Genomic DNA, 26,934 nt, shown 5'->3' on the forward strand with positions numbered 1-26,934 from the left:
GCGGGCCAGGAGGTGACGGCGCTGCGCGCGGAGCTGGCGGCCACGGGCCGGCGCCTGGCCGAGCTGGGCAGCGACCCCGCCATGGAGCACGGCCCGCACGGCGCGCAAGGTGGGTCCGCTCGGGGTGAGGGGACAGGGGGCTCAGGGCAGCCGGCGGGGGTCTCTCCCAGCCCGCTGTCTCCGGCTCGGTGTTATTGTTCATTGTTTATTTCGGGGGGTGCCCGGCTGGGTGAGCAGTGAGGCTGTTCCGTGCTGCGGCTGCTGCCGGCGCCTCGCTGGGGAGGGACCTCCCCAAGCCCAAATCCCCGCTGCCCCCCACATCCTCCCGCCGCCGTCACCGCCCCCTCCATTCCCTCCCCATCCCCATCCCCATCCCCTGGCCGCACCCCGCCCCGAGGTGCCCCCCGCCCTTCCCTTCCCTTCCCCGGCCCGGCCGGCTCTCCCCGGTAATCCCGCGCCCTCAGCCGGTTTCGTAATTGGGTAGGAAAGCAGCCATGTTACCGCTGGGATCCGCGATCTGAGATCCGCGATCCGAGATCCGCGCTCCGCCCGGCCCGGGGCTGGGGGCTGCGGGGGCTGCGGGGGCTCACAGAGCCCACCCTGAGCCCGGCACCCCCGGCCCGCCACCCTGGGACACCCCTGTGCGATGGGGACACCCCTGTGCGATGGGGACACCCCTGAGCGATGGGGACACCCCTGTGCGATGGGGACACCCCTGAGCGATGGGGACACCCCTGTGCGATGGGGACACCCCTGTGCGATGGGGACACCCCTGTGCGGTGTGCCCACCCCCTGTGCCCCCTCCCCTCCCCAGCCCTGGAAAAGTTGTCTCCGTGCCCCGGGCCCGCCGTGGAAATGGGGCTGCGGGGGAAAGGGAAGAGACTTGGTGTGAAGGTTACAGAACTGAGCCCGGATCGCTCCCGTAGTGCTCGTGCTGCTCTCGCCAGGCTGAAATGCAGTTTCCTGCTCATTAAAGTGTGTTGTCATCGCTGATACGTTTGTATATGAATGCTTTTGTATTTACTAAATAATTACAGGCTTGCATGACAATTTACCCCGAGCAGCCCTGGTGTCAGAGCAGAAATAGTGCGAGCCCTCCCCCTTTCCCGATAACTGAATTTACACTCGTGTGATAAAACCGTCAGTAGCTGTTATTTACTCGTTACTTATTTACTGTATCTCTTCCGAGGGCGGTTCGGCGCTGTTTTAAATAACAGCAGCATTTTGGTGAAGCTTTTTGGAGCTTTTGGCAGGGCAGAGGTGCTGCCGGCAGGGTCTAATCACAGAATTACAGAACCACAGAACGCTTTGGGTTGTAAAGGATCGTGAAGGTTATTTTGCTCCAACCCCCCCTGCCATAGCTGGAACTGCTGTGATTGCATTGCTCGGTGTGGTGTTGTTCGTGGCAAACTGATCTAGAGGGGTTAATGAGTGGGTTTATTCCATCCAGCTTGTATTTCACTGTTTTGGTGCTGGGGGTGTGGGGTGTGAATTCCACTCACTCAGCTGAGCATCCTGGTTGCTGCGGGGATGTGGGAAGTGAAGTTACCTGTGTGGCCAGGGATTTCCTGAAATGCTGTGCAGAGGAGCCTGTTGGGATAATCTCAGCCACCCTCTGCTGTACACCACAGCCAGGCTGCCGAGGCTCTTGCTTTTATAAAAATCTGCTGAAAGGGCAGAAGGAGCACGGCCAGCCTCCGTCCTCCCCTGTGGAGCAGGGGCATCAGGAATGCAGATGGTGACACGCTGCACAGGGCATGCATGTGGAAATGCAGGCTTCCAGCCAGGAGAGCAGGTAAAACCCTTCGGCTGCTCATGCTCACACTGATTTCTGTGTGTGTGTTCAGTGTCTGGTTTTGTTTCCTCTCCAGGACACTTGTGGGGAGATGCACATTTCTGCAGCGTGTCCTGGCAAGGGACAGGGGGGTGTGTTCTCTGAGGTTAGGGTGCTTTATTTTTGTTTTCCTCTGAGGTTTTCTAATCTGTTGAGTGATGAAAAAACTCCTCTTTGTGTTCCTTTACTATCAGCATGCTGGAAAACAGTTGGTGCCCTGTAAAGGTGCCAAAGAAATGTGCTCTGTTCCCCAAAGCCTGAGTGTTTCTGCTTAATAACTCTGATTTCATGTGCTTTAGAGTTATGGGGTCACTGTGACGGGGGGAAAAGAGTGGCCCCACCCTCAGCCTGGTGGGAGAGTGGTACCTGCAGTGACTGCTGGAGTTGCTGGAGGGTTTGGTCCACCTTCCCGCTCTCTAAGCCGGGAAATTTGGCTCAGCGTGGTGATGACTGGGAGTCAGGAGAAAGGATGCTTCTGCAGCAAGGTGTGACTGCATGGCCATGTGGCTGGGGATGAGTCTTTGTCTTTCCCCATGAATTTAATGAGCTGTTATTAAAACTGTGATCTATCCAGCCCTGTACCACTGCTGTTGTAAGAGAAGCAAATCGTTTAAGTGTAAAATTGTATCTGAAGAGTGTTTTGTCTGTCACACTTAGGAAGGAAAAGGGGGAGAGTACTTGATCTCTGCAAAACCCACCAAGTGGATTCACTCTGCTTTGTGTTTCCTTCCTAAGTTTGGTACTATTGTTTATATGCTGCCATAACTGCTCTCCTACATCACTCTGTGTTTGTGTAGACAGGCCCAAGATATCTATAGTGAGCCGTATGCTTTTCCTCAAGGATTCAGAGACGACGCTCAGAAGGATGGGGTGAAAACAAGAATCTCTGAATAGCTCTGCTGTTGTGTGTCTCCTAAGTAGGAGGGCTGCCAAGCTGTTTGATTTATGCAAATATATTAAAGGCAGGCAGGAGGATGGGGAATAGGGTGGCAGCCTGCAAGTGCTGATTTGGGGTGTGCTGGTGGTGCTCGGGTGACAGGAGGATGCGTGGTGGGGTCTGCCTTGGTCCTGGAGGAAAAGCACGTGGTGGAACCATCAGGTCCCAGGATGGTTTGGCTTGGAAGGGGCTATAAAGATCACCCAGTTCCAATCCTCTTTCACAGGCAGGGACACTTTCCACTATCCCAGGGTGCTCCAAGCCCCATCCAGCCTGGCCTTGGACACTGCCAGGGGTCGTGGGGCAGCCACAGCTTCTCTGGGCACCCTGTGCCAGGGCCTCCCCATCCTCACCCTCCTCATTCCCAGGAGAATTCCTTCTCTGTGGAGGGAAGGAGCTCATGATCACAGTGCTGCAAGCAGCTGTTCCAGGTCAGTCCCAAGTTGTGTGGAAGGAGGTGAATGTGTGTCTCTGTGCCACGCTCAATCGGTAATTAATACTGAGCTTGTCAGATGTGTTATTTGCGTAATTATGGTGCAGCTTGAGACAGCTGGAGGTAATAACTCTGCCCCTTTTTAGCACTCTGAGACTTTTCTCCACTACAATGAGCTATTTTTGCCATGGCAAGGTGTGTTTTGAGGGCCTCTTTTCCTTAATTTCAATCAATAGTGGAAGAATTCTGCTGAGAGGGAGAGCAGGATGGTGGGTGTGCGTAGGTAGGCAGGGCTGGAACTTGCACATTTTTCCAGTCCTCAGCGTGAGTGTTAATCATTCAAACCTCTCAGCCCTGACAGTCTCTTTTAACCGGTGAGTTTGCTGGGAGAAGTATTTTGGCTGCAGCCTCTGTCTAAACTTGGATGCAGATCAGGGTGGAAATCAATACTTCATGTCCCCAGCTCTTAGCACAGCAATTACAGGCAGCGCTCAGTAACATCTCTGCAGCCGTGTGTCAGCACCCTCGTGTTGGCATCCTTGTTTGAGTTAGTATTGCTTAAATTGATTGGGAGCAGGAGATGTGCCCAGTGGTCTGGGCTGGGATGCTGCTGATGAGGTGGGGATGCAGCAGAGCATGCCTGCAGCAGGTCCCTGTCCACGCTGGCTGCACCTCTGGGCTTTTGGCTTCATGGCTTTGCCCAACCTACACCTGTATTTTCAGTAGTTTGGTTAAAAGCAGTATCTCTGTGGAAGTCTGAAGTCTGGTGATGACTTGCTGTGCTGCATCAGGTGTTTGGTCCATTCAGCCTCGTGTTTTTGCTTTAGTCTCCTTCCCACATTAAATAGAAAACACCTTAATTAATTAATGTTGGTAAAGTGCTTGAAGACGTAACGCGCAATCAATTGCTAAGTGTTATTAATAACACCTCGCTCAGCGTTTGGCTTTTCTCATGTCTGATTTCAGAGTGGTGGTGGCACACTGTGATCACCACGTCCTGCCCCGTGGCAGTGAGGATTGGTGGTGTTTGCAGTGGATGCTGCCAAAATTCAGCTGGGGATGGGGCAGAAGCTGCACCCTGCTCCTGGAAGAAAGGGTTTGCTCCTTGCTGTGCAGCGTAAGAAAGATTTCAGTTGTATCTTGGTTTGTGGTGATGCCAAGGGGCCAGGAGGACCTTTCTGCTCATGACAGCCTAAAATAGAGTTTTCTCTTTTTCCCTTTGATCTCAGTATCCTTTCATAGCTACAATGCAAAGACTTTGACTTTTGCCCAGGAGGCAATCAGTTACCTCTGTGCTGTTGCTATTTTGTGAGTAATCATCTCGGGCTGTTGAAAATATACCATTTTCATCTCTTCAGAAATCTTCCCTGTTATTTGTTCTTCCAGAGCTGGAGAGCTGATACTGTAAAGAAGCCTGAGGAATTTGGGCACTGCTGCCCAGTCGGTTATCAGGAGCATTTTTGTACCATGCTTATCACACAATCAAGGTCTTGCTGTACTATTACACTTTCTAATAATTTCCTACTTTGTTTCCCTTTGTCCTGTGTAGCTCAGGGAGCAACTAGTTTCATGCTCTAAAACAATTGTCTGTGCTGGGAAATAAATCTGTGCTTAGCAATGTTCCCATGGTTGCTTTAGACACCGGGAACTGGCTGCTGATAACACTCCAGATCCCTGCTACATCTTAGTCTTTGAAGATGTTAATTTAAATCTTTTCTGGAGCTTTCCTATTCAAAAGCCTCATCTGGCATGGTTAGCATAATATTTAGATTATCATTGCTTTAGGCTTTGTCCAAGGGAGTTATAATGAAGCTCCTAAGGATGAGTAAGCTCAAGTAAACTGAAGCTGAAGGAGGGCTTAATCCAGAGCTTTTGACTCACCAGTTTGAAGTATAACCATGCAAATGGTGTTAGATTAGCAGGTGGGGAGAGGGATGTAGAAATAAGTCCCAGCCTAAAGTTGGGGAAGATTAAGTGTGATTTTGTGGGTTGTGTTCAGGCGCTCTCAGATAATCACTGTTGGGGCTGGGTGTCATCCAAGAGGACAGTCTGTCCTCTCATTACTTATTCTTTTTTCCTCCAGATACATCAGGGGACTTGGTGTTCTCTGCCCCTGGGACTGAATATGGAATTCTCTGGGATGCCAAAAGAGGCTTTACAGCCTTGGGCAGGGGCTCCTGGCCCAGCCTTGGGGTGCAAACACCTTTCCTTGAGCGGTCCCTGCTCCTCTCAGCGCTTTGAGTACATCACTGTACTCCAGGCACTGAGCACTAGCACAATGTAGAGCAAAAACTTCAGTCTCCAGCTTGTTAAAATTCAATCCTCACAATTCCTCATTGCCAGCAAAGCGTGAGATCAGCGCTCTGGTCCTGACGCAGCATCTGCAGAACCCTGTGCTCGTGCTGCAGCAGGGCACACAAAACCCTGGGGAATCAGTCACCCAGGGGCCTCATTTTTCAGGATAAATCCTCACCCATGGGATGCTGAAGGCTCAGGGGGCTGCTTCTTGTTGTTTTGCAGTCTCTTCCTGGTTTTCATTTCTGTGTTGTTTCACTTGAGTCTTTGTGGGTGATGTTTTTGGGTATTGAGATGGATTTTGTGGAACCTCCAGCTGGATTATTCTGGTGTTTGGAAATGTATCCTGTGGTAGCAGGAGGTAGGATGGGTTCAGCTTTTTTTTAAAGGAACAAGAAGCAGTCTCACCAGAATATGGAAGTGGAATAACTGCTTTTGAAAACTTTGAAGCCTTTCTGTAGTCAGTTTGTCTGCAGGAGTTGCAAAGGTGAGGAAAGTCTCTTCCCAAGGTTTTCTGTCTGCACCCACAGCCAAGGTGGGTAACTGGAGGCCTGGAGGTGTGATGGGGAGGGTTTGGAGGTGTCTCCCCAGCACAAAAGGCTGAGGTTGAGTGATGGGGACAGGCTGTGATCTGAGGGGACCTGAGACAGCAGAGGCTCTCCAGGAGGACCCTGCATCTCTGCACAACAACTTGGCAGCGACATTGATCATGATTGAGTGTGACACTGGCTGGAGGCCACAACTCCCAGGGATATCCCGATACCCCTCAGTCCAGCTCTACTTCCATAATCTGATAAACTGCTGATTCCCCAATCTTGTTAGTGCTGTCTTTCCCCAAATCCCTGCAAGGAGCCTCTGGATGGGGGCAGAGCTGACCACAGGTGATGCAGGCTGGCTGTTCCCACCCAGACTCGGTGTGGGTGGCTTTTGGGTCAGGTTTCTGGTTTTCAGCTGGACTTGATAAAGCGATGTGTCTGTGTCTAAAAATTGCTGAACTGCAGAGACCTCTGCCTTGGAGTGCACAAGATGAGCTGCAGCAGAGAAATGTTTTTGCACAGAGCAATTAGGAGAAATGGGTTTTTGTCATGAGGATTTCTGACACTTGCTTGGTGGGAGAGCTGCAGTGGGCAGGGCTGTGTTTGCACAGAGAAATGGAGAAAAAAGCTCTTTTGCTGTTGCTTTTCAGATATGTGGTCAGTGACAGATTTTAAGTACATGAGGCTAGAATTTGCTTTTGGATCTCCTGGACAATGGGAAAGGAGCAGAGATGCCTACAGGTGTGGTGGCATCCTGGGCCTCCTGTGGGCACCCAACAGACTCAGAGTTTGGGAGAGGTTCACCCTTACTTTAAAGACAGAAGAGGGACTGAGTGATGCTCTGCTGTCCTGTGGTTCAGGCCTGGGCTCATCCCAGTCATGGAGAATCATCCTTGTCCCTCATTGCTTCTGCAGATGTTTCTTCTGGAAAGCGCTTCTGAGGGCATCTGTAAATCCATTTCTCATCCTTCTTGGTCCTTACAGAGTCATTCTGGCTCAGATATTTTCATGTCATTTCTTCCTCTAAATTAAGATTTCACAGGTTTTAGAGGCTGTGTCTGGGGACTGAACCTTTGGCTTTATCTGACAGGGAGCTGAAGTGTCACAGCTTTTCCTGCTGTTGTCCTGTGCCTTCCCTTCTTTGTTGTCTCACTTTGCTGGGTGGCATTTGGGAGGAGAATCCCAAACCTCTCCATCATCACCTCTGACAGAATGTGTGAGTGGGGAGTTAAATCACCTTTGTGCAGAAAGTAGTGTGTATTGGACGTGGGGAAAATTGTTGTTCAGTGTGAATATGTGGGATGTAAAGAGAGCAAGGGAGCACAATGGTGTCCTGATGCCTATCTGCAGGTTTTTCTCTGACTCCCTTTTGCAGCAGCAATCAAAGCTGGAGAGCTGACATGGCTGGGAAGTGTTTTTTTGCAGGAAAGGTGAAACAGAGCTTACACCTCTGCTCCAGCAGATCGAGGCCATTGACCATGTTTGAAACCCAGAACCTAAAACTTGAATCTTTTGAGTTTCTTTTGCCTTTTAATTCTTATCAAATCATGGCATTTGCAAAAGTGGACTCTGATTACTCTTTAATTTCAGCCAGAACATGAACCTGCCAACTATTCCCTCAGTCACTGTACAGCTAGAGAGTTTTCCAGTGGTGAGTGCCTGTGAGTGTGCACAGCACAGAGATGGTGAAGGCTGGCAGAGCACCCACTCTGCTCTAGGCTGTTGCTTTTAACTAAACTGTCCATCATCCTCCTTGGAAATTAATTGGGAAAAGTGCATGGGATCGCTGTTGGCCATCATCAGCTGAATGAGGATCCCAGTACTGGGACTGGGCAGCAGTCATGCCATGGCTAATTTCCCAATAACACTCTCCTTGCTCTCTTTTAAGAGCAGAATATCCCAAATGCTTAGTTTTGGCCTCATTGGCTTTTTCAGGTGTGCACAAGAGTATCCCATAATCTTTAGGGATGAGTTAAAAGGTACTTGTAAGATTCTGCTTTTGTTCCTTGGTTGGTTGGAGTGGTCTCTGCCTTCCCATCATAAAATGGCATTTTTTCCAGGACATTTCCAATTGTTGTAAGACACGGTTGTGGGTCGAAATTTGCTGCAGGCGCACAAGCACGGGAAGTGTTTGCCTGTTTTCCAGGGAGATTTGCTCTATTAGGGGTGGAAAGCAAAGCAAATTGATTTGAGGAATAGATTTGAAGAACTTGCTTTGGATGCTAAAGATTTAGATAGTCTAGCCACTCTCTTAAGCTGCAGGAGGGGAAAAATAACATTAGAAGGAAACCTGGAGGGCTTCTCTAAACGTTCTAGTGGACCATACTGAGATTTTCACTAGGAAAACCTCCACATGCAGCTGCATTTTGATGAGCAGCTGCCCTGTGATGTGGAAGGCAGGAGGGCACAGGCAGGGCTGCCAGAGGAGACCCTGGGGGATCTGTTTGCATCTTGGAGCCCTGTCCCCCTGCAGTGTTTCACTCCTCAACAAGGGTGTGAGGATGAGCAGAGCCCAGCTCAGAGTTACTTGTTGGGCTTTTGATTCTCCCTTGAAGCTGAACAACATCTTTGTGTGATTTTGTGTAACAGCAGCAGATTCAGAAAACAGATTCCTCATCCTGTGATGGTAAAATAGTCTCTCTCTGTGTGTTCATCATTGTTTGTTCTAGCCTTAAATGCACCCAATTATTTGCTTTTATGTTTGTCAATTATTGCATTATCTACTCCAGCAAAACCTGTTGTTTTATCCACTGCAGATTCTTAACATTAATTCCTTGACCTTTTATATCCCCTATAGTATATCCAGAGCAGCTAAATGGCTTTGCCCAAATTTGTCTTTTTTTTTTTTTTCCTGCTGAAATGATGGCTCAGGCAGGAACGAGGGAACCATTTCAGGTGCAGACACGGTGTGCTCCCCACCACATTTGCATCGTGTAATTGAATCTGCAAAGATCGTTTTTGTCATCCTTGGGAAGGGAGCTTGTTTTAAAGCCACACAGGGTTTGCTCAAATGAGCTTTAGTTTCCTGCATGATCTCCTTTCGTGGTCAGGAGAGGTCCAGGACTGACAGCTCAGGGTGAGAGGGCTGATTAATGGGGTTCTTAAATTTCCATGAAAAGCAGAGGGAGGTGGTGAGGCCAAAGCTATGCAGCTCCTCTGGGGGGAAAAAAAAACCTGCTTTAAAAATATTAAGCTCATAGAGAAACCACAGGAAGGCCACCTATTTAGTGAAAAAGCTGTATTTAATATCAAAAAATCTGGTTTGGGGTAGCACGTTGTAATATAAGCAAAGACTTTTCAAGATTTATTAACTGGAAGGTACCCAGGCAGTTGCGTTGGCTTCAGGATGGATTCCTGCAAGGCCCTGGTGTGCTGAGGCTGCTGTGCACGGGTGCTTTGGGTGGGTTGTTGCAGCTGCTGGGAACAGAGGAGCTGAGTGGATTGTCACCAGCTGTGCCCTTGTGGGCATGTCCCCAGCTCAGTGCCCAGCACTGTCTGCCCCAGTTTAGGAGCTGCTGAGTGCACAGGCATCAAAGGGAGAGAACGGGGTGAGCAGGGCGTGCTGGAACAGGGCTTATGAGCTGCCACCTTGCCCTGCTTGCCCATGTTCTCATGCCCCTGTCATTGCCTGGCTTTGCTCCAGCTCTGGGACTTGCTCACACTCCCAGAAGTTGCTCACAAGCTGCTCAGTCCTGCTGGAGTTGTGTAAAGTCCTGCAGTGAACCAGGACGGGCCTGTGGCCCTGGACAGCTGCTACAGGTGCTCTGAGTGTGGCACTGACAACAATCTGCTGTTCCTCTCAGGCAGAGCAAACCTTTAAAAAAGGCACTTTGCATTTTGCCACCTTTGCAGAGGTCCTTTTTATGTGCTTTTCCTCCTTGGACATGCATAATTTCCAGGGTATTTTGGTAAATGATGTGATTTAACACATCTCCCATGCCTTGCTTATCGCTGTCATTTCTGAGTGCACTCATTAGGGACCAGTTTGATTTGGGGTGTAATTCCTCTGACAGGCACATTTACTGAACATCTTTGATTCAGCATTTCACGTGTGGCAGGGTTTAATGGAAAGCACTTTAGTAAAGAGGTTTGAATACCTTGTAGGTTCCTTAAAGATTTTTTTTTTCCCCATTTAAATGGAGCTGTATTATCTTGGGCTAGGGATTTTTTTTTGATGCTGTTGTGGTTTGTGGACTGAAGTGCTTCTTCCATTGCTGTGGACCAGGGTGACTGTAGATCCTGGAAATAGCCTGATACAAAATCTGCATGTATGATTACAATTATATTTATTTTATTTTGGTTGGGGAAACGCATTAAAAAGCTGTGAGAGCTCTACCTGTTAATTAGTGTGACAATAGCGTGGTAATGACCACCCTGCAGGACTAAAACCCCATATTCAGATAAGCATTAGCTGTGCTTGTTGGCAGATAAACCATGCAGATAATATCAGAGGAGCAGAGCTGGCTGGGCTCTCAGTGACAGCCTGTCCATACTGTGATGTCAGCACAGGTGCCTTTGACCTCATCATGATCAGTCAAAGCTGGCTTTGCATTTCCCAGTGGGTTGGAATATTGTTCAGGGAGAAATCAGGTAAATCCTTCATAGTGAGACCATTTATGAGACCCTTGGGAGCAGTAAAAGCAGTATTTACACCCCTGAGATGTAAATTTGCAGGGCTGTGCCTATTTTATCAACGTGCTGATAGACCTGGTTCTTGGGCACTTGGTTCTTGGTGCTGCTGCCAAGGTTCCTGTAATTTTGAAGGGTTGTTTCCATACTTTGGTACCATCTTTACACCAGGAGGTGGCTCAGGGATAGAATTAAGGGAATTTGGTGTGAGACACCAGTGGGAAGATGTGTGACCTCATCCAGTTCTAGGCCCTGTGTGGCTGCAGGGACCTGTCCCTTGTCAGGACACAAATAAGGGACTTTGGGATTCCTGCTGCAAGAACCTGCCCGGTGTCACCTCAGCTGGGTGCTGGAAGTCACTCAGATACTTTCAAAACTGCTGGTGTTGGATCCTCCAGTGTGTTCTGAGCTGGGAGCAGCTGAGCTTTTGGATTTTCTCAATGAAGGAAAATTATCCAGGCCTTGAAGACTTGCTGTGATTTTTTTTCCGCTTCCTTTTAGTTGCAGCTGTGCATAAAGACTCCAAATTGGGGGGTATTTTGCTGAGCTGCAGATATTGTGAGGTAGCTCTCATTTGCTAATTCGCTTTTGGTTGTTTCTGCCGATGTAAGTACAAGCTTATTCTGCAGTGATGTTTTTTCATCTTTCCTGGACTTGAATCAGCAAATGAGTGTTGATATCCTTGTGAGGCAATCTGGTGAGGAGAGGGGGAAGCAGGAGAATGAAGTGATGCACTGAGGATAATTTTGCTCATCCTTTTTTATATCAATGGCCAGAGCCACTCATCAAACCAAGTGTCTTGAGTAAGAAGAGAGATGGATATTGTTGGCTTCAAGTGGATGGGTGTAGTGCTGGAGGTAACTGGCAAGAAGGTATTAAATACACTGTGGTTCCTTTGCAGCACTTTTTCAGCAAATCTTAACTTTCTTTAAGTGCCTGTGCATGGTTTAGAGGGTAATACCATTAATTAGAACAACAGGGAAGACTAATGTAAGAGTATAACCCTCTTTAGTACACTGGGTTTATCCTTGATTAGCAGAGCTGCTCTGATCTTATGGAAATCTGTGTACATGCCATTAGGAAAGCAGGATTAAGTTGGTCATTAATAACACCAAAATGTTTTCATTGTTGAAAATGAGTTTTTATTAAAAAGGTAAGGAAAATAAACTTTTGAATATAGATAAAAACATGAAGGTTTCTCTTTATTCCAGGGTGGGAAGAGGAGGTAAAGGTTACCACAGATGCTGTGGCTGAGGTTCAGAGTGAACCAAGCAGGATGCCAAAGTATTGTCCTGTATATTACAGCAAATTCTTTGTGAATTTTGCCCAAAACACTTCTGGATAGGGCTGAGGCCAGCGTGTGCTGCTGCAGCATCTCTGTTCCCCAGGGAGAGGAGGAAGGGCGTGCGGAGAGTGGCGTTACTCACAGGAGACTTGTTCCGGCTGTTATTAAAAGTATTATCACCATGAGGTGCTGGTCAGCGCTGAACTCCTTAGGCAGAGCACGGTGTGTGTGTGTGTGACAAGTGCCGCTGCCAGCACAGAATCCTGATGAGGATCCTGGGATCCTGCACGGCAATTTCCTCCCCGCCTGTTTATCCAGGCAAGCCCGGGCTTGTTGTGGTGCTTATTTCACCTCTTGTAGCTGATGGCTGGCAGGGAAGATCAGCTGCTTTGTGATGAAATCTTGAATGTATACACGTATTCTATATAGTTTTTGTTATTTAAATTTTTTTGTTTGTTTGTTGGGGGTTTTTTGTGGTTTTTGTTTGTTTTGTTGTTGTTGTTTTTTTGTTTTGTTGGGGGTTTGGGGGGGGTGTTTTTTTGGGGGGGGTTTTGTTTTGTTTTTGTTTGGGGTTTTTTGGGGTTTTTTTTTTAGTTTTTTGGTTTTGGTTTTGGGGCTTTTGTTGTTTGTTTTTTTGTTTGGTTTTTTTTGTTGTTGTTTTGGTTTGGTTTTTTTTGGTGTTTTTTTGTTTGTTTGTTTTTGTTTTGTTTTTTGGGGGGTTTTGTGGGGTTTGTTTGTTTGTTTGTTTTGTTTTTGGGTTTTTTTTTTTGGTTTTTTTTTTTTGTTTTTTGAGAAGAGCACCACCAGATTTTTGCAGAGGATGGCACCTGTGCAGGAATTTTAATCCTTGCTCTTCAGCATTTCTTTCGAGCCTATTTGCACAAAGGCTGCGGTGCCAGGGGAGCGTTCCCGGTGCTGTAACCTGTTGCAGGGGCCCGCCGTGCCTTTCCCTGCTCGGGCAATAAAGGCGGATCACCGGGAGCCGCGGCTGTGCTCGCACAGACACAAAACACCAGCTTTTATCAGCGCCCCGCCGGCACACCAGGGCAACAAAAGCCTTGGCGGGGACCCACATCTCCTCCTTCACTCGGGAGATTAAAAAGCTCTTGAGGCTTTTGGGTTTGTTGTGAAAGTTAATTGCGAAGCGCTCGGAGCTTGGCGGGGCTCCCGCGGCGAGACTCGTCACGCCGGGGCCGAGCCGGGGCGGCGCGGGCGGGTCTGTGCGGGCACCGGGACCGGCTCCTCCTGCCCGGGGCTCCCCAACGCTCCACACACCGCACAGCAGAGGCACAGGGCCCCCGGGGCTGCTCGCTCCGCACCGGGGGTAGCTGAGCCCAGGGCAGCGGGCGGGATGGTCCCACCCATCACCCGCATCTCCCCCGCTGTTGTATCGCCGCTGGGCTGTGCTTGGGAAGGGCTGCCCTGCCGTGCTTGCGTCAAATCGTATCTGGAGGTGCCTGCAAAGCACCTTAAGGGTGTTCCCAGCAGTGCTGGTTGCTCAGTGCCTCTCCCTGGCACGCTCAGGGAGCTGCTGCTGCCAAGTCTTGGTGTCCCGGAGCATCCGCTGCGACCTTCTCTGGGTGTTGGGGTTGTGACCCACATCCAGAGCCCTGATCCCTGAGGTTCTGCAGGTGAAGGCACTGAGGAGGTGAGTGCTGGCTGCTGTGTGAACCCAGCCTTGCCCTGTTCATTAGCATTGCAATGGGCTCCCCATGGGAACCCTGCACACTGCTGCTGCTCTCAGAGGTGGCACCTTCTTCTCAGCCAGAGCCTGCCCTGCACAGTCTGAGAGAGAGGCACAAGTAAAAGTCAAGCCATGTGATTGCAGGGGGACAAAGGTTTGTTGTTTTAGTTTATTTATTAATTTTTAAGATGCTTTCTGATGGCTTCTACTTGTGCACCAGGTAGCTGAGGGGTCTGGTGGACCTTGGACAGGTGCTCAGGTCACAGGCGTTCATGCTGGACATCTGTGGTGGACACTCAGGCTCTTCTCAGCCAGAGCCTGCCCAGCACAATCTGAGAGAAAAGCACAGTTAAAAGTCAAGCCATGTGATTACAAGGGGACAAGGTTTGTTGTGTGAATTTATTTATTAATTTTTAAGATGCTTTCTGATGGTTTCTACCTGTGCAGAGCCTTGTGCACCAGGCGGTTGAGGAGTCTGGTGGACAATAGATGGGTCACAAGTGTCCATGCTGGACATCTGTGGTGGACACTGAGGCTCTTCTTCACAGCCAGAGCCTGCTCAGCACAATCCTGAGAGAAAGGCACAAGTAAAAGTCAAGCCATGTGATTGCAGGGGGACAAAGCTTTGTTCTTTTTATTTATTAATTAATTTTTAAGATGCTTTCTGATAGTTTCTACTTGTACAGAACCTTGTGCACCAGGTAGTCGAGGAGTCTGGTGGACCTTGGACAGGTGCTCAGGTCACAGGTGTCTGTGCTGGACATCTGTGGTGGACACTCAGGCTCTTCTCAGCCAGAGGCTGCCCAGCAAAATCTGAGAGAACAAGTCAAGCCATGTGATTGCAGGGGGACAAAGGTTTGTTGTTCTCATTTATTTGTTAATTTTTAAGATGCTTTCTGATGGTTTCTACCTGTGCAGCACATTATGCACCAGGTAGCTGAGGGGCCTGGTGGACCTTGGACAGGTGCTCAGGTCACAGGTGTCCCTGCTGGACGTCTGTGGTGACACCAAGGCTCACTGTGCTGGGGCTGGTTTGGACAGGTTGGTCCAAGGTGGATGGTAACCATCTGTTGCTTTGTTTTCATCACAGCTTCATGAGAGTTTTGTTTTGTTTTGTTAGTGATTTTATTAATGCCAGGGGCTGTGTGTGGTGTGTGTTGGGTAAGCACATAGGGGCCAGCTCAACCCTAGAATCAGAGATTGGTCGGGGTTTTAAGGGACCTTAAAAACCATCCAGTTCCAATCCCCTGCTGTGGGCAGGGACACACCTCCACTAGACCAGGCTGCTCCAAGCCCCATCCAGCAATTCTCCTAAGAGGGGGCAAAAGATCCCAAACAGTCTCAAGGACAACAAACAGAGCATTCCCTATTTTAATCTCCATTCTTCATTTAAAATCAATAAAAATACTGCCCTTGTGGTATTTTTCTACCCAAGCTCTGATGAAACAAAAGTAAATATTACTGACCTGGCAGCACAAATGAAAGGAGAATGAGAAGCAATGTATGAAATGGACTGTCAGCCAGTTTTTGTTTTTCTGTGTTGGTCTTGTGGCATTTCTGTGGAAGAGGCCAGATACAAAGTTCCCTTGCATAATGCTCACATCACTGGAGTATGATTGTATCCGACCGTCACAGATTTATGTCTCAGTGAATTTCATCCCTCAGTTTGTGTGTCCTCTGACCTCTGGGGAATATCACAAATCCACTGTTATGGAGTACAATGGCACATTTGATTTATCAACTCCATTAATGATCTGGTTGAAGGGAGAAACAACACATTAATTAAATTCACAACTGGTGATAAACTTGGTGTTGCAAACGTCGGGCAGGGCAGTGATTTAGGACAGAAAGGGCAGGCAAGGCAAGCTGGGAACCAAATGCCACTGTGCTTGTGGTAGCTGGCAAAAATGTGGACATTGGGGATTTAGTGAGAAAATAATTCTTAGAATAAATGAAAGTGTTGGGTTGTCTGCAGTCTGCACAGATTGTGGCCAGAATCAGTGTTGGTGCTGCAGACTTTACCCCGGTGTGCATGTGAAAGGGGCAGTGCTGGGTGGTTACCTTCAGGACAAATCAATAGTTATAAAAACCCCCTTAACTTACAGGTTGTAAGGCGTTGAGGATTTTGGCACTGCTCTGTGGATGGCATTAACATAAATTCAGGCTGACCTGAGTGCACTGGGATGAAAACAAACATTTACCCTCAGAAAATCCTCCAGCTGAATGTGAATTTCACCGTTGGCTTTGGGCTGTTCGGTGTTTTGCATTTCTTTTCTGTGGGTTTCAGTAATGAAAACAAACCACTTGGCTTCACCTTGGGCTGCAGTTAACTTCTCCTCCAGTCCTTTTCTCTTTCCCATGCACTGACACACTCAGGGGTAGAGCTGCAAGTAGGCAAAAAGTTGTTCATTTTCAGTTTGGATTGAAAATGCTTTTTCTCCAATATAGTGCAAAACGCCTGAATTAAAGGCTGACTCTGTTCTCTGGAAGGATCTGCACATCCAAGCATTCCTGCATGAGATTCTGTGCCCCACCAGTTCCAGGCTTTGGTGTAAGCAGCCACATGCTCCAAGTTAAATTATTGGGTCTTGGCCCCTGCCCATGCATCACCCCCTCCCCTCTGCTCTTTGGGTTGTATTCCTGACCTTCCTAATTGTCTCCAGCTGAAACCCTCCCTTCAAAGTGAGCTCAGATGAAAAATATTTTAGTGTGAATTGTTAACACACTCTTTTGAGAGAGGACATCTTTTGAAAGGTGGAGTAAGCTAGAACATTAAATAAAAAATGCTTTATTTTAGTAAAGGTACCCGTTGATCACCTGTGAGGAGAAAAATGCTGTAAACCCAGCTGTGAGTTGCAGTGTATTGACCACTACCAGGGACAGTTAAACCAAAAGCCTCTTTTCTTTTTTCACTTAAGTTGGTGCAGGTTATTGGAGGGGAACATTTGGGGATGTGTTTACAAGGAATGCCATTGTTATTGAGGGCTGAGCTAAATAAAATTAATTTTGAACCGGAAGTGAGTTACCCTGTCCTTGTCATAACCTCTAGTCCACATGAACAGCACTCAAGTTATTAAAAGGCTGTTTTAAACTGAAGAAGAACTTCATCTTTCTCCTGGGTTGGAAGGAGGATGTTATTTTAAAGATCAATGACCTCTGTTCAGGTGCTGTTATACCATTTCAAAGACATGTAGAGTTTGGGATTTCTTTTATTTATTTAAAAATTATTTTACAATCAACAATTTGGTGGAGTTTTTTTTTTTTCCTCTACAGCTTTTTTGGTTTCTTTTTGTGCTACATTTTTTCTTCTGTGCTATACCTTGGGGTACAATTAGGAGTGTGTTCTGCAGCTGAGTGGTGTCAGGACTGCAGCAAGCATTAAAGCCTTCGAAAGGTAAATAATGCAGAGGGTGGAACAGCAGTAGTCCTGGTGGAAAAAAAAAGAAAGCCAACAGCACTTTTGGACTTTATTCACCCCTTGATGTTTGAAGACTGCAGAGAGAGATTGAGGGCTTGGAGAATCTTGCAGGCCTATGGATTTCTGTTACAGAATCTCTGCAAATATCACAGAATCCTAGAATGGTTTGGGTTGGAAGGGACCTTGAAGCTCACCCCATTCCACCCCTTGCCTTGGGCAGGGACACTTTCCACTATCCCAGGGGGTTCCAAGCCCTGTCTAGTCTGGCCATGGGCACTTCCAGGGATCCAGGGGCAGCTTTTGGATAGTGAGGGGTGTGAGGCATGAGGGATGGAGCATCACCCCTTCTCATTGCATGGGTTTTATCCCAGAATGGTTTGGGCTAAAAGGGACCTTAAAGCTCATCTCATTCCAACCCTGCCATGAGCAAGGGCACATTCCACTATCCCAGGGTGCTCCAAGCTCTGTCCAACCTTGGACACTCCCAGGGATCCAGGGGCAGCCACAGCTCCTCTGGGCACCTGTGCCAGGGCCCCACCACCCTCACAGCCAAGAATTCCTTCCTCATATCCCATCTAACCCTGTCTTATGTCAGGTTGGAGCCCAAGATCCGTGTGTTGTGTTGGTAACCATGGCAGGGTGGATAAGCAAAGGGCCAGACATGGTATCAGGGTGTGTTCCACCAGAAGCAAAGGCTTGAGCAGTCCTGGGATGGGGAAATGCCTCATTGCCCATGGAGGCACACATGGGATGGAGAGCTGGACCAAGAGCAGTGAGGGACAGGTTTAATGAGTGTGTCCCTCACTGCCCTCCCCACCTGGGGCTGTTATGTAGGGCAGGGGCTGAGCCTGGTGAACGTGCAGCACCAAGGGGCCTGGTGATATTAAAAAAAAAAAACAAAACCTGATAACGCTTCCTGTGTGGAGTGCTTGGAGACATCCCTTGTTCCCCTGGCTGTTATCTGTGCAGCATCCCTGTCCCCCATCCCATCTCCTCTTAACAAAGCAATTACATGCTCAGACGTGAGCTCACTCCCAGTGAGGGGCTCACTCCCAGTAAAGACCCTCCCCAGACTGGTGATGTGTCCTGGACAAAGCAACTCTGAGCAGCAAATACAATGCCTTAAATACGAGTTTTCAGCTTTTTTAAGGCAAATTGCATTCACTGGTTTGTGATGGGCTTCAAAAGTTTGTGTTGTTTGATGTGTTGGAGGAGATCAATCGCTATTTTGGAACATTAATTTATACAATTCAGATCACACTTGTAGGGATTTTTTTTTGTTTCCCAGCGTTTCTTGTTTTACTAATTGCAATTGTTTCACGTCCTCTAATCTATTATACTTTTTAATAAGGCATATAATTCATTATTTAGGTGGTAGTGTTCTGATAATTAGATGGGTTATTTTTGTCAGTGCTGATTAGTTGGTAAGTACAGATTAATATTTGAAGACTTGATGTGGTCTCTTGCTATTTGAGTTTCAAAGAGGTGATGTGGCACTTGTTTCATGATATTCCCAACAACTTCATCCCTTCCAGCCTGAGGAAAGTGCCGACAATTTGTAAAGAGGCTTTGAAAGCCTTTGGATCTTGTTTCCCCTGTAAAACTCATATTAGAAAAACGCCAGTGAGTGTAGGCTGGGGGTGATACACTGAAAGTGCAGCTCCCTGAGCAGACAGCAGCACCAGGTGCCACTGGGGTCTGTACCCTAAATGATTTTTGGGTGCACAAGCAATATCCTGCACACTGCAGGGCAGGGACCTGGCGTTTGCTGGTTTGTCCTAGAAAAGCCTTGCCCCTTCACAAATAGAAAGCCTTGGCCTTTTTTTTTTTCTGCCTGGAGTTAATTGCAGTGTGGGACAATGTGGCCTTTGTGTGCCTGTCCCTCTGCTGGGGACTGTTTCTCCTCTCCCCCCCACTGCAGAGCTGGCAGTCATTCCAGTCTCTCCCTCATACAGAAGCTGTTTGCAGGATTGAGACTTTTTTAGTTCATTTGCAGCCGGGTTAGTGAAGGGGTGTGGTGGCTGAGGGGACAGAGTGGGCACCTGCAGGCTGTCAGCAGTTGGGTGTGGATGTCTGGGGGGTCCAAACATCCCAGTATTCCCATTCCCCTGCAGACCAGAGTGAGAGAGGCAGTGGGTGGCTGCAGTGTAATTAAGAATGTGTTTCTGGAGCTGCAGCTTTCTGCCATGTCCAGTATGAACCGTGCTGCTGGGAGAGATGGTGGTGTTGGAGCTGAGCCATTGCATTATTTGAGACCAGATCTCTGGGAAGAGGGAATAAACCAAATGATTTTTAGTCACTTGGTCCTCCCTACCAAGGAAACCACAGTGCTCTTCAGTGGTTCCTCTTTACTGTAGACTCCTTCCACCCTCCCTGCTTTAGCAGATGGCTCCAAACACAAATAAGCCTCAGGGATGCCTGTCACTGCCTGTGACCCTGGGGAAAGCAGAAACCACATCGGAAATGAGCAGGGATAAGGAGATGCCGAACATTTTTCTTGAGCAAATAAATGTGGCAGAGGGAATGTCAGGATAAACTCTGTGCATTTATCAGTGCCGTGAGCACACCTCGGGCAATCCCTTTGCACCACCCCATGGTGCCAGGGGAGCTTCCTGCTCCTTGGTGGTTCAAGGGCACTTGTGTTAATGGATGATCCCTGTATCCACAAAGATGTTTTGGGGTTTGCATGTGTTTCCAGAGCCCCTCTGCCTGAGGATGGGAGCTGAAGTCATGGACATGCTCCCCTTCAAGCTGTTAGGGGTGAATTTGGCACTCACTGTGCCTCTCACATGGAGATGCAGCTGTGAGCAATGGTGTGATGGCTGTATGGATTTGGTGATGAGTTCACAGCCTAGTGGAAAAGCAGGGCAAGGAAAGGATTTATCAAAGTAGAAACAGAGGAGGGATGCTGAGAGCTTCCATATTTCTCCTGGTTTCAAGTCTGCTGGGCTGTAGAAATAAATCAGGGGCTCAGCAACTGCAACTGGGGGACAGCAGAGTCTGCCAGGAGAACAGAGCTGGAGCGAAGAAGACTAATGATGTCTCCATTGCCCCACTGCAGTTCTGTCAGGCAGCCTGGGAATTCCAGCCCCAATTCCCTCGAGCTGTGGTGCTGGAATTGGCACATCCCACAATAAATGTCTTGTGTTTATGCAAGACCTCTCTGCTGCTGGGGAGGGGGGTCAGAGTGTAAGTTGGTTGAACGGCCGGATTGCCCTGGTGTGTTTGCCACAGGATAATGGAAAATTCCTGTGAGGAGCTGTGCTTGATCTGGGGCCAGAGGGAACAGGATGAAGTCTATTCCACCAGCAGAATGATAGAGGACTACGCTGTGCATCTTCCGGCGGCTGCTGCCAATGTTTTCATAGGCTCGAGATTTTATTTTGGAGGAGAAGAGTATCAGCATGCAAGGCCAACCTGCAGCCCGTGCCAACTCCTTGCCGTGTGTCCTCTCACCCTGCCTGGGAGCCTTTCATTGCCCTGCACAATTGTGGAGAACCACGTGCAAAGAGCCCGTGACAGCTTCGTTTTCTGCTTCCCCAGGAGGATGGGAGGAATTTAGAGCTCTGGGGGTCCCTGTGGTCCTGACACAGCACACGGAGCACGTGAGCTCTGCTGACACACTCCAGAGCCTTTCAAGGGCTTCAGTGGCCTTTGCATCCTCCTGCTTCCCCTCAGTGGGTTTGGGTCCATGCTGCTGCATGAATATTACTAATTATCATCAGAATTTGTGGAGTTAAAGGGAATCTTAGAAAATTAGTGTCTAGTAAAAGCCTATGCGAGGAAGTTTTAATATCTCTCAGGACTTAGTGGCATTTTGGTGTTACAAACCCATTTGTGCTGCAAGGCTTTAGACTGAGGGATTCAACGTGCTGTTCTTAGACTGTTATCACTAATAAAATGGCTTTGCACTTTGATAGCCTTTCACTCCAGGATCTAAAAGTACTTTAAAAATGCTAATGAATTAAGCTTCCTGATAGCTTTTGAGTGCAGCTCTTTGTACATGCATTTGGTCCAAAGCCTAGTGAAGTCAGTGGAAAGTTGTCTGTGACATTAGCTCTGGCAAATCCTGTAACCTTTGTGTCCCTGCTTGTCCCATCCTCAGCCAGAGCTGATGGCACAGACATCTTCTCATGCCAGGAGCCCTCATCCTTTCCTCAGTGGGATTTTTTCCTTGTTTTTGTGCCTGGTTCCACTGCTGGGGAGCATGTGGGGTAGCAGTACTTTGAAGATAAGGGAGGGGGGTATACAGCTTTAGGGTTGTCTGCTGTGTCTGGTGTTGTCCTCTTACCACATCAGAGATTTAGGAGGAATCTGTGTTGGAAATAACATAAAATAATTCCATAAAAGAAAGCCTGTTATCCCAGCAGCAATGCAATGCAAAGCCATAGCTCTGTGCTCTTCATTTCCATTGTGGAAATCGCAGCAGTGATGGTTTCCTGCAGTGGGGAGATTTCCAGTCCAAGACCATTCAGTGGGCTTTATTCATTCACCCATTTTCAGTTTGTTGGAGGTTTGCCACGGGTTTAAACATTGGGGATCATGCTTTGGAGAAGACAGTTCCTTCTGCTGTGGGATGTAGCCAGGGACAGGAGCAGGGGAGGGCTGGGCTGTGAGGAGGAGTGGAGTGGTGCTGGTGGAGGCTCTTTTGATCCAGTTCATGGCTGTCAACAGAACTAGCAGGGGAATTCTTCTTATTGGTGTATTAAAGAGGATAAAAGCAGTTCTGCCCCTGGCAAAGCCGTAGACACCAGACACTGTGAACGTCCTGACTCCCTTTCCTCTTCCAGACGTGTGATGGGTCGTGTAATGTCCTTATGTCTGATCAGCCATGACAATCTGTATTTTATGGATTTTCACTCCTTGTCACCCTGTTACAATCTCCCCTCTCCCCTACCTTTCATTAATTGTCTCTCAAAACTATCTTGTCGCTGCTCTGATGATTTTTTCCAGTGGATAAGCCTGTCAGAGATAATCTGGTTTGCTGAATTTCCTTTCTGCTGGGCAATCTCCTTAATAGCTGCCTCAGAGGATTTTATCCTGTTTGGATGTTTAAGGATGTGACTTCAGATAAATATTCTGTTTCTCCATGGTTCTTCTGCTGATTAAGGTCTGTTCTTTCTCATAAAATACTTCTGAGCAGGAAGAGTTTCATGTAGACTTAGTGTGTGTTTGGTACTTCTGAGCAAACTGTGTTGGCCAAGATCCATCCAAATTCACTGTTGATTTTGGATGTGTCATCTTGGGCAGTTCAGGGGCCAATACAAAGGGAAGAAGAAAGATGAAGGAGAAAAGAGAGTTTTTAATCCTTAAATGTGACATTGCTTGCACAACAAGGTTTGTGGTTGTTGGGGTTTCTCCATGGGACAGCCCAGAGGGGATAAAAGAGTGATCAAAAGGCACATGGATCCTCTGTTTATCCATTCCCCAACTATGCAATAATTAATAGCATCACTTAATCTCTTTCAGAATTTTGTCAAACGTCAGGCATTTGCTATCACTGTGTCTTTTGAAAAAGCTAATTTTCAGCACTTTAAAAAACAAATCCTTTTCATTTGTGCTTTGAGAATGCTTTTTCTTTTCCCTGTCCAAATCAGCTCTGGATGGAGGGTCAAGAGATTACAGTTCTTTTCCCAGAGTTGCCAGAGAGCTGCTGAATGATCTTCAGCAATTTGTTTGATCTTTCTGCACCTCATTCTCACAAATAAGGATGCTGGTAATAACTTTCTATTGTTAAAGCTCTGGTAATAACTTCCCATTGTTAAAGCTCTTAAAGCTCTTGTATGGAAAATGCTATATAGGGACTTGGGGTAATTATTGTCATAATTTACAAGCAAAGGTGCTGGAAGTAAAAATTTCTGCAGTAGAGGAACTTTATTCTTAATAAAGGAAATTATTAGAATAATTTTGGCTGGAATGACCAATAAAATGTGGCTGAGGCAACTGCCTGTATTGATTTAATAGTTGACCTAGGGGGGAGTGTGTGGGTTTCCATTTGAGGCATCGTGGGAATAAAGGAAAGCCTGTGCTGACTCCAGCTGAATTTGGTCATGTCTCTCATCTGAACCGTGTATGAGTTCCTTGGACATAATGGCAGTATCCCATTCTGGCCATTATTAATGAAAACAAACCAAACACAAGTCCAACACCAAAACCCCAGTAAAAAACCCCAAACCCAGGGGTGTTTGTCCCACCACTGCTCCTTTGTGGCTGCTCAGGTGTCCTCATGTGTGAGAGCACCTTGCAGTAGAGGCAGGTGTAACACTGACTGTGCCTGTGGTATCCAGATCCAGCAGTTAGAGGTGATTTAGGATAATGAAGATGTAGGTAAGTTTGCTTTACACATTTCTCAACTCCTGGCTCCCCACCCTGTCCCTCATTGCCTCTAATTTTTACAGCTTGCTAAAAATAGGTTTTGGAGAAGACTTGGAGCTGTTGAGACAGAGACAAAGCAAGACTGTAAATCACTTGACAGCTCATTTCCTTATAGCAAATGTCCCACTCTTACAACTTCATGTTTAGATTTAAAAAGGAATAAAATGTAGCGAGGACTTGGTTTGGTTACTGTGTGTTTCCGTTGTGTTTCTTTTTCCTTTAATAAATAACAACAGAAGAAAATACCAGTGGCACAAATCTTATTGGAAATGGCTGAATTGGCATGATTTTTTATCTTTTAGACATGTCAGACCTGGGTGTTTTGGGTGCTGGGGTTGGGTTTGGAAGGTTGTGCACAGCTCTGTGTGAGGAGCAGAGATGCCACACTGAGTGCCACAAACACAACTGTGTCACCTGGTGGCACAGGATGGTGCCTCATCTTGTCTGCCAAGTCCTTTTACCCTTTGTAGTCACTGACTCTGCGCTCTGCAACCTTTTCAGTCCTATTCCTGCAGCCAGTGGGAGCTTTGCCAGTAATTCCAGTCAGGATAGGATAAAGCCCTTGACGGTCATTTCCTGTCCTTAGGCACGAAAGGCTTTCCCCAATTCTCTGCAAATGCCCCTTGATCTGAGGTGCTGCCATTGGGCAGGTCAGAGCATTATTCAGTGGCCAGGTTGGTTTTATTCCCTTGGGATATTTGCTTTGTGCTCTGCCTTGGGTTGAGAAAACAACAGCCACAGCTGGGGATGCATTTTTGGGAAGGCATGGGCAGTTCTTTCACAAGTCCTACATGTCCACCTCAGCCCTTAGTTTCAGAGGGATCTGGTGGAGGTTTCCCTGTTTTGATGAGTGTTGAAATTCCCCTGGCAGTGCCCTCTGCTCTGCTGCTGCTCCTGTTCCCCATGGCTGAACCATGGCTGAGCACAGATCGTGCCAAAGCTCCGCCGTGCAAACACAAGGCACGGGATCAAGGCCGTAATAACAGGCTGCATCTTCTGCTGTGGCAATGTGTGCCTCACATGTGTGAAATTAGAGCCTTGTCTTGTTTATCAGATCCATTATCCAAAGGTTGTGCTCGTTGGTCACAGCAAATATTTTGGTGGTGTTATATGTGGCTGGGTATTAGCAGTGTTCAATGGCAGCTTGGGAGGGATGAGTCCTGACAAGAGCATGGACAATGCTGTTCTTTCACCTGAGCTGCTGTTTCCCAACCTCGACACCTTTGCACGAAAAAATGCTCTGTGGCAGCCAGGGGTTACGGCGTTGCCTTAGAGCTGTTCTATCTATGTGGCGCAACAACAAGAAAAAGGAGTTATCATTGTCCCAGGAGGCAGAGAACAAATTCAGGTCCTGGTCTTGCATATGCTTATCCAGCTAATTAGCTTTACTCAATGGAGCCCATTCAGCTTGTAGCACTTGTCCTTCATCTGTTCAGGACCATGTGTGTGAATGCTCATTGAAACACACGGTCAATCGTGGTATTGTTGCACGTACATTATTGCTTATGTTCTTGCTGGAAGCCGGGAACAGTCTCTCCATTGTAGAAACCTTTTTTTTTAATATATAATACAGCTATTGCTGTGAAATGATGGGCTCAGGTAAATTTATTCTTTTCAATTCCTGGGTCTGAAACCGCTGAGCTCGGCTGTTTAAACAGGAAACAATATTTGTCATCACTTGGGTGGATGTGGCTCCAAATTCGGGTGTTGTGCCAGTTCCAGGACTTTGAGTAATGGACACATAATGAGTGATTACCCGATTGTTGTCGGGTGATTGTGTATCAGGACCTTTCTGTTTTAGCAATTAATCTGCTCGTTGATGAACACTCAACCAGCTCCTGCCAGGATCTCTTGTCATTTCAGTCACTTGGCAGCAAAAATCGCAATGAGACTTGTATCAAATCTTGAACTGGATTTTTGCTGATGCTGTTTAAGGATATAGAAGCACATAAAAATGAGCAAATCTTGTATTCAGTGGGAGAAAATGAATGCTGAGTGTGCCGAGCCGGGGTCAGTGCACCAGCTGCTTTTCGTTTGCTTCTAGATTAAAACTAACTTGTGATAGCGACAACTGAGCTTAAAAACCAGAATTTACATAATGATTCTGTGTTAATGATATTAAACATAATGGCACTAACAACAGCCCGTTAAAGGCAAATCCACAGAGATTTCTTTTTCCATTTGACCTTGAGTGCTGACGTTGGACTGGCTCGGCATCGCATTTTTTTTTCCCCATGTTTGAACTTGAAAGGTTCTTTAATACTCAGCTCAATGTTCCTGTTTTGCTTTTTAAATTCCTTATTATTTCCCATGGCTGCAGTGCAAACTGATACCCCGTGCCAGGTCATTTCCAGGACTTGGACCTGAATTAGATTCGGTAGCTGGAAGGCGCTGGGCCTCAGAAATGTTTGTACATGATTCAGTTCCTGGAGGACAAAGACTCATCCTTGGCCGTGCAGCATCCTTGTGCTTCCAGGCACTGTGAGAAAGAGAATTGTGGAGGCAGGCTGTTCCCAGGATAGTCCTGCTTAAAATTTCCCGCCTGCATGGCTAATTTTGAGTTTGTCTCCTTTCCCAGCCAGTTTCTCTCTCTGAATCTTTATCAGATGCTAATTAGCATTCGTTCCCACCCAGCCCCGGGATGTTTATTAAGGTTTTTGGGGAAAGCTTTGCTTCTGGCGCTGTTGCAGCCTTGTCAATGAAATCTGCCATAACCTCTCCACACCTCAGCTCCACCCCTTGTGTCCAGTCACCCTGAATTACTGAATTTCAGCCTCTCTCAGCTCAAGCATCTTGTCACAAGTAAAACTCCAGGATTAACAGGGGTATGGCAGGACCTGCAGCACTGGCAGAACTTCCAGCTGGAGATGCTGCTGGTTCTGCAGAGCCCAGGGAGTCACCAGGGGTGGTTGCAGACCAATTTTGTCCTGTAGTTTGAAACTCTTAAGCTGCTGCCTGCAGGGTCCGTGCTGTGTGTTACCCAAGTCAGCAGATGCCAACAGGCACTTACTGGCTGTTGCTCCCCAACTATTTTTATTTGCATGCCTGGAATTCCTGCTTTCAGCTCAGCAGCAATAAATGAGCCATTTGCATAATGAATGGTTTTAAAATCTGCATCCCTGCAGTGGCTTGAGCCTTGCCCTTCAGAAGGGCTTGTTTGCTGGGAGAAGGTGGCATAATTTAAAAAGCTAAACTCCTCTGGGAAATGGATATTTGGTTGGGAAATAGGTTATTTTTCAGCTAATTTCTTTCGTGGTTGCATAGTTTGAAGCAAGCAGAGAAAAGGCAGCGTGTTGCCCTGTGATAGTGGAGCAGGTGGGTGGTGTGCTCAGAGACAGGAGAATGTGAAAGAGGCAGATGGGAAGGAGATTTGGGCTAAAAAGGTGCAAGCAGTGCACCTGCAGAATAGTGGGGGAACACCAGGGGCACAGGTGCTGCACTGGGGTCTCCTTTCCACTTTTTCCACCACACAATGTGGTGTGCTGGTGTCCAGGAGCACAATAATGCA

The 26,934-nt window shown here is 47.6% G+C and overlaps 1 protein-coding gene across 3 annotated transcripts in view; it reads left to right on the top strand.

The window, feature by feature from the left end:
• The first annotated feature begins 62 nt into the window (after positions 1 to 62).
• KAZN (kazrin, periplakin interacting protein) overlaps positions 63 to 26,934 on the top strand; it is an 87,307-nt gene continuing 60,435 nt past the window's right edge. The window contains exon 1 of one of the 3 annotated variants that reach the window (XM_083876884.1): positions 63 to 109. Coding sequence is in view for 1 of the 3 variants with exons in the window: in XM_083876881.1 (XP_083733007.1) it covers positions 82 to 109 (28 nt within the window). In the remaining 2 variants the exon portion in view is untranslated. Of the gene's footprint in view, positions 110 to 13,255; positions 13,598 to 26,934 lie in introns of those variants that run through there. The other 2 variants (XM_083876881.1, XM_083876883.1) reach the window with 2 other exon arrangements.

The sequence above is a fragment of the Zosterops lateralis genome (genome assembly GCF_965231275.1).
Source record: "Zosterops lateralis genome assembly, chromosome: 22".
In the NCBI taxonomy this organism is placed as follows: Eukaryota; Metazoa; Chordata; class Aves; order Passeriformes; family Zosteropidae; genus Zosterops; species Zosterops lateralis.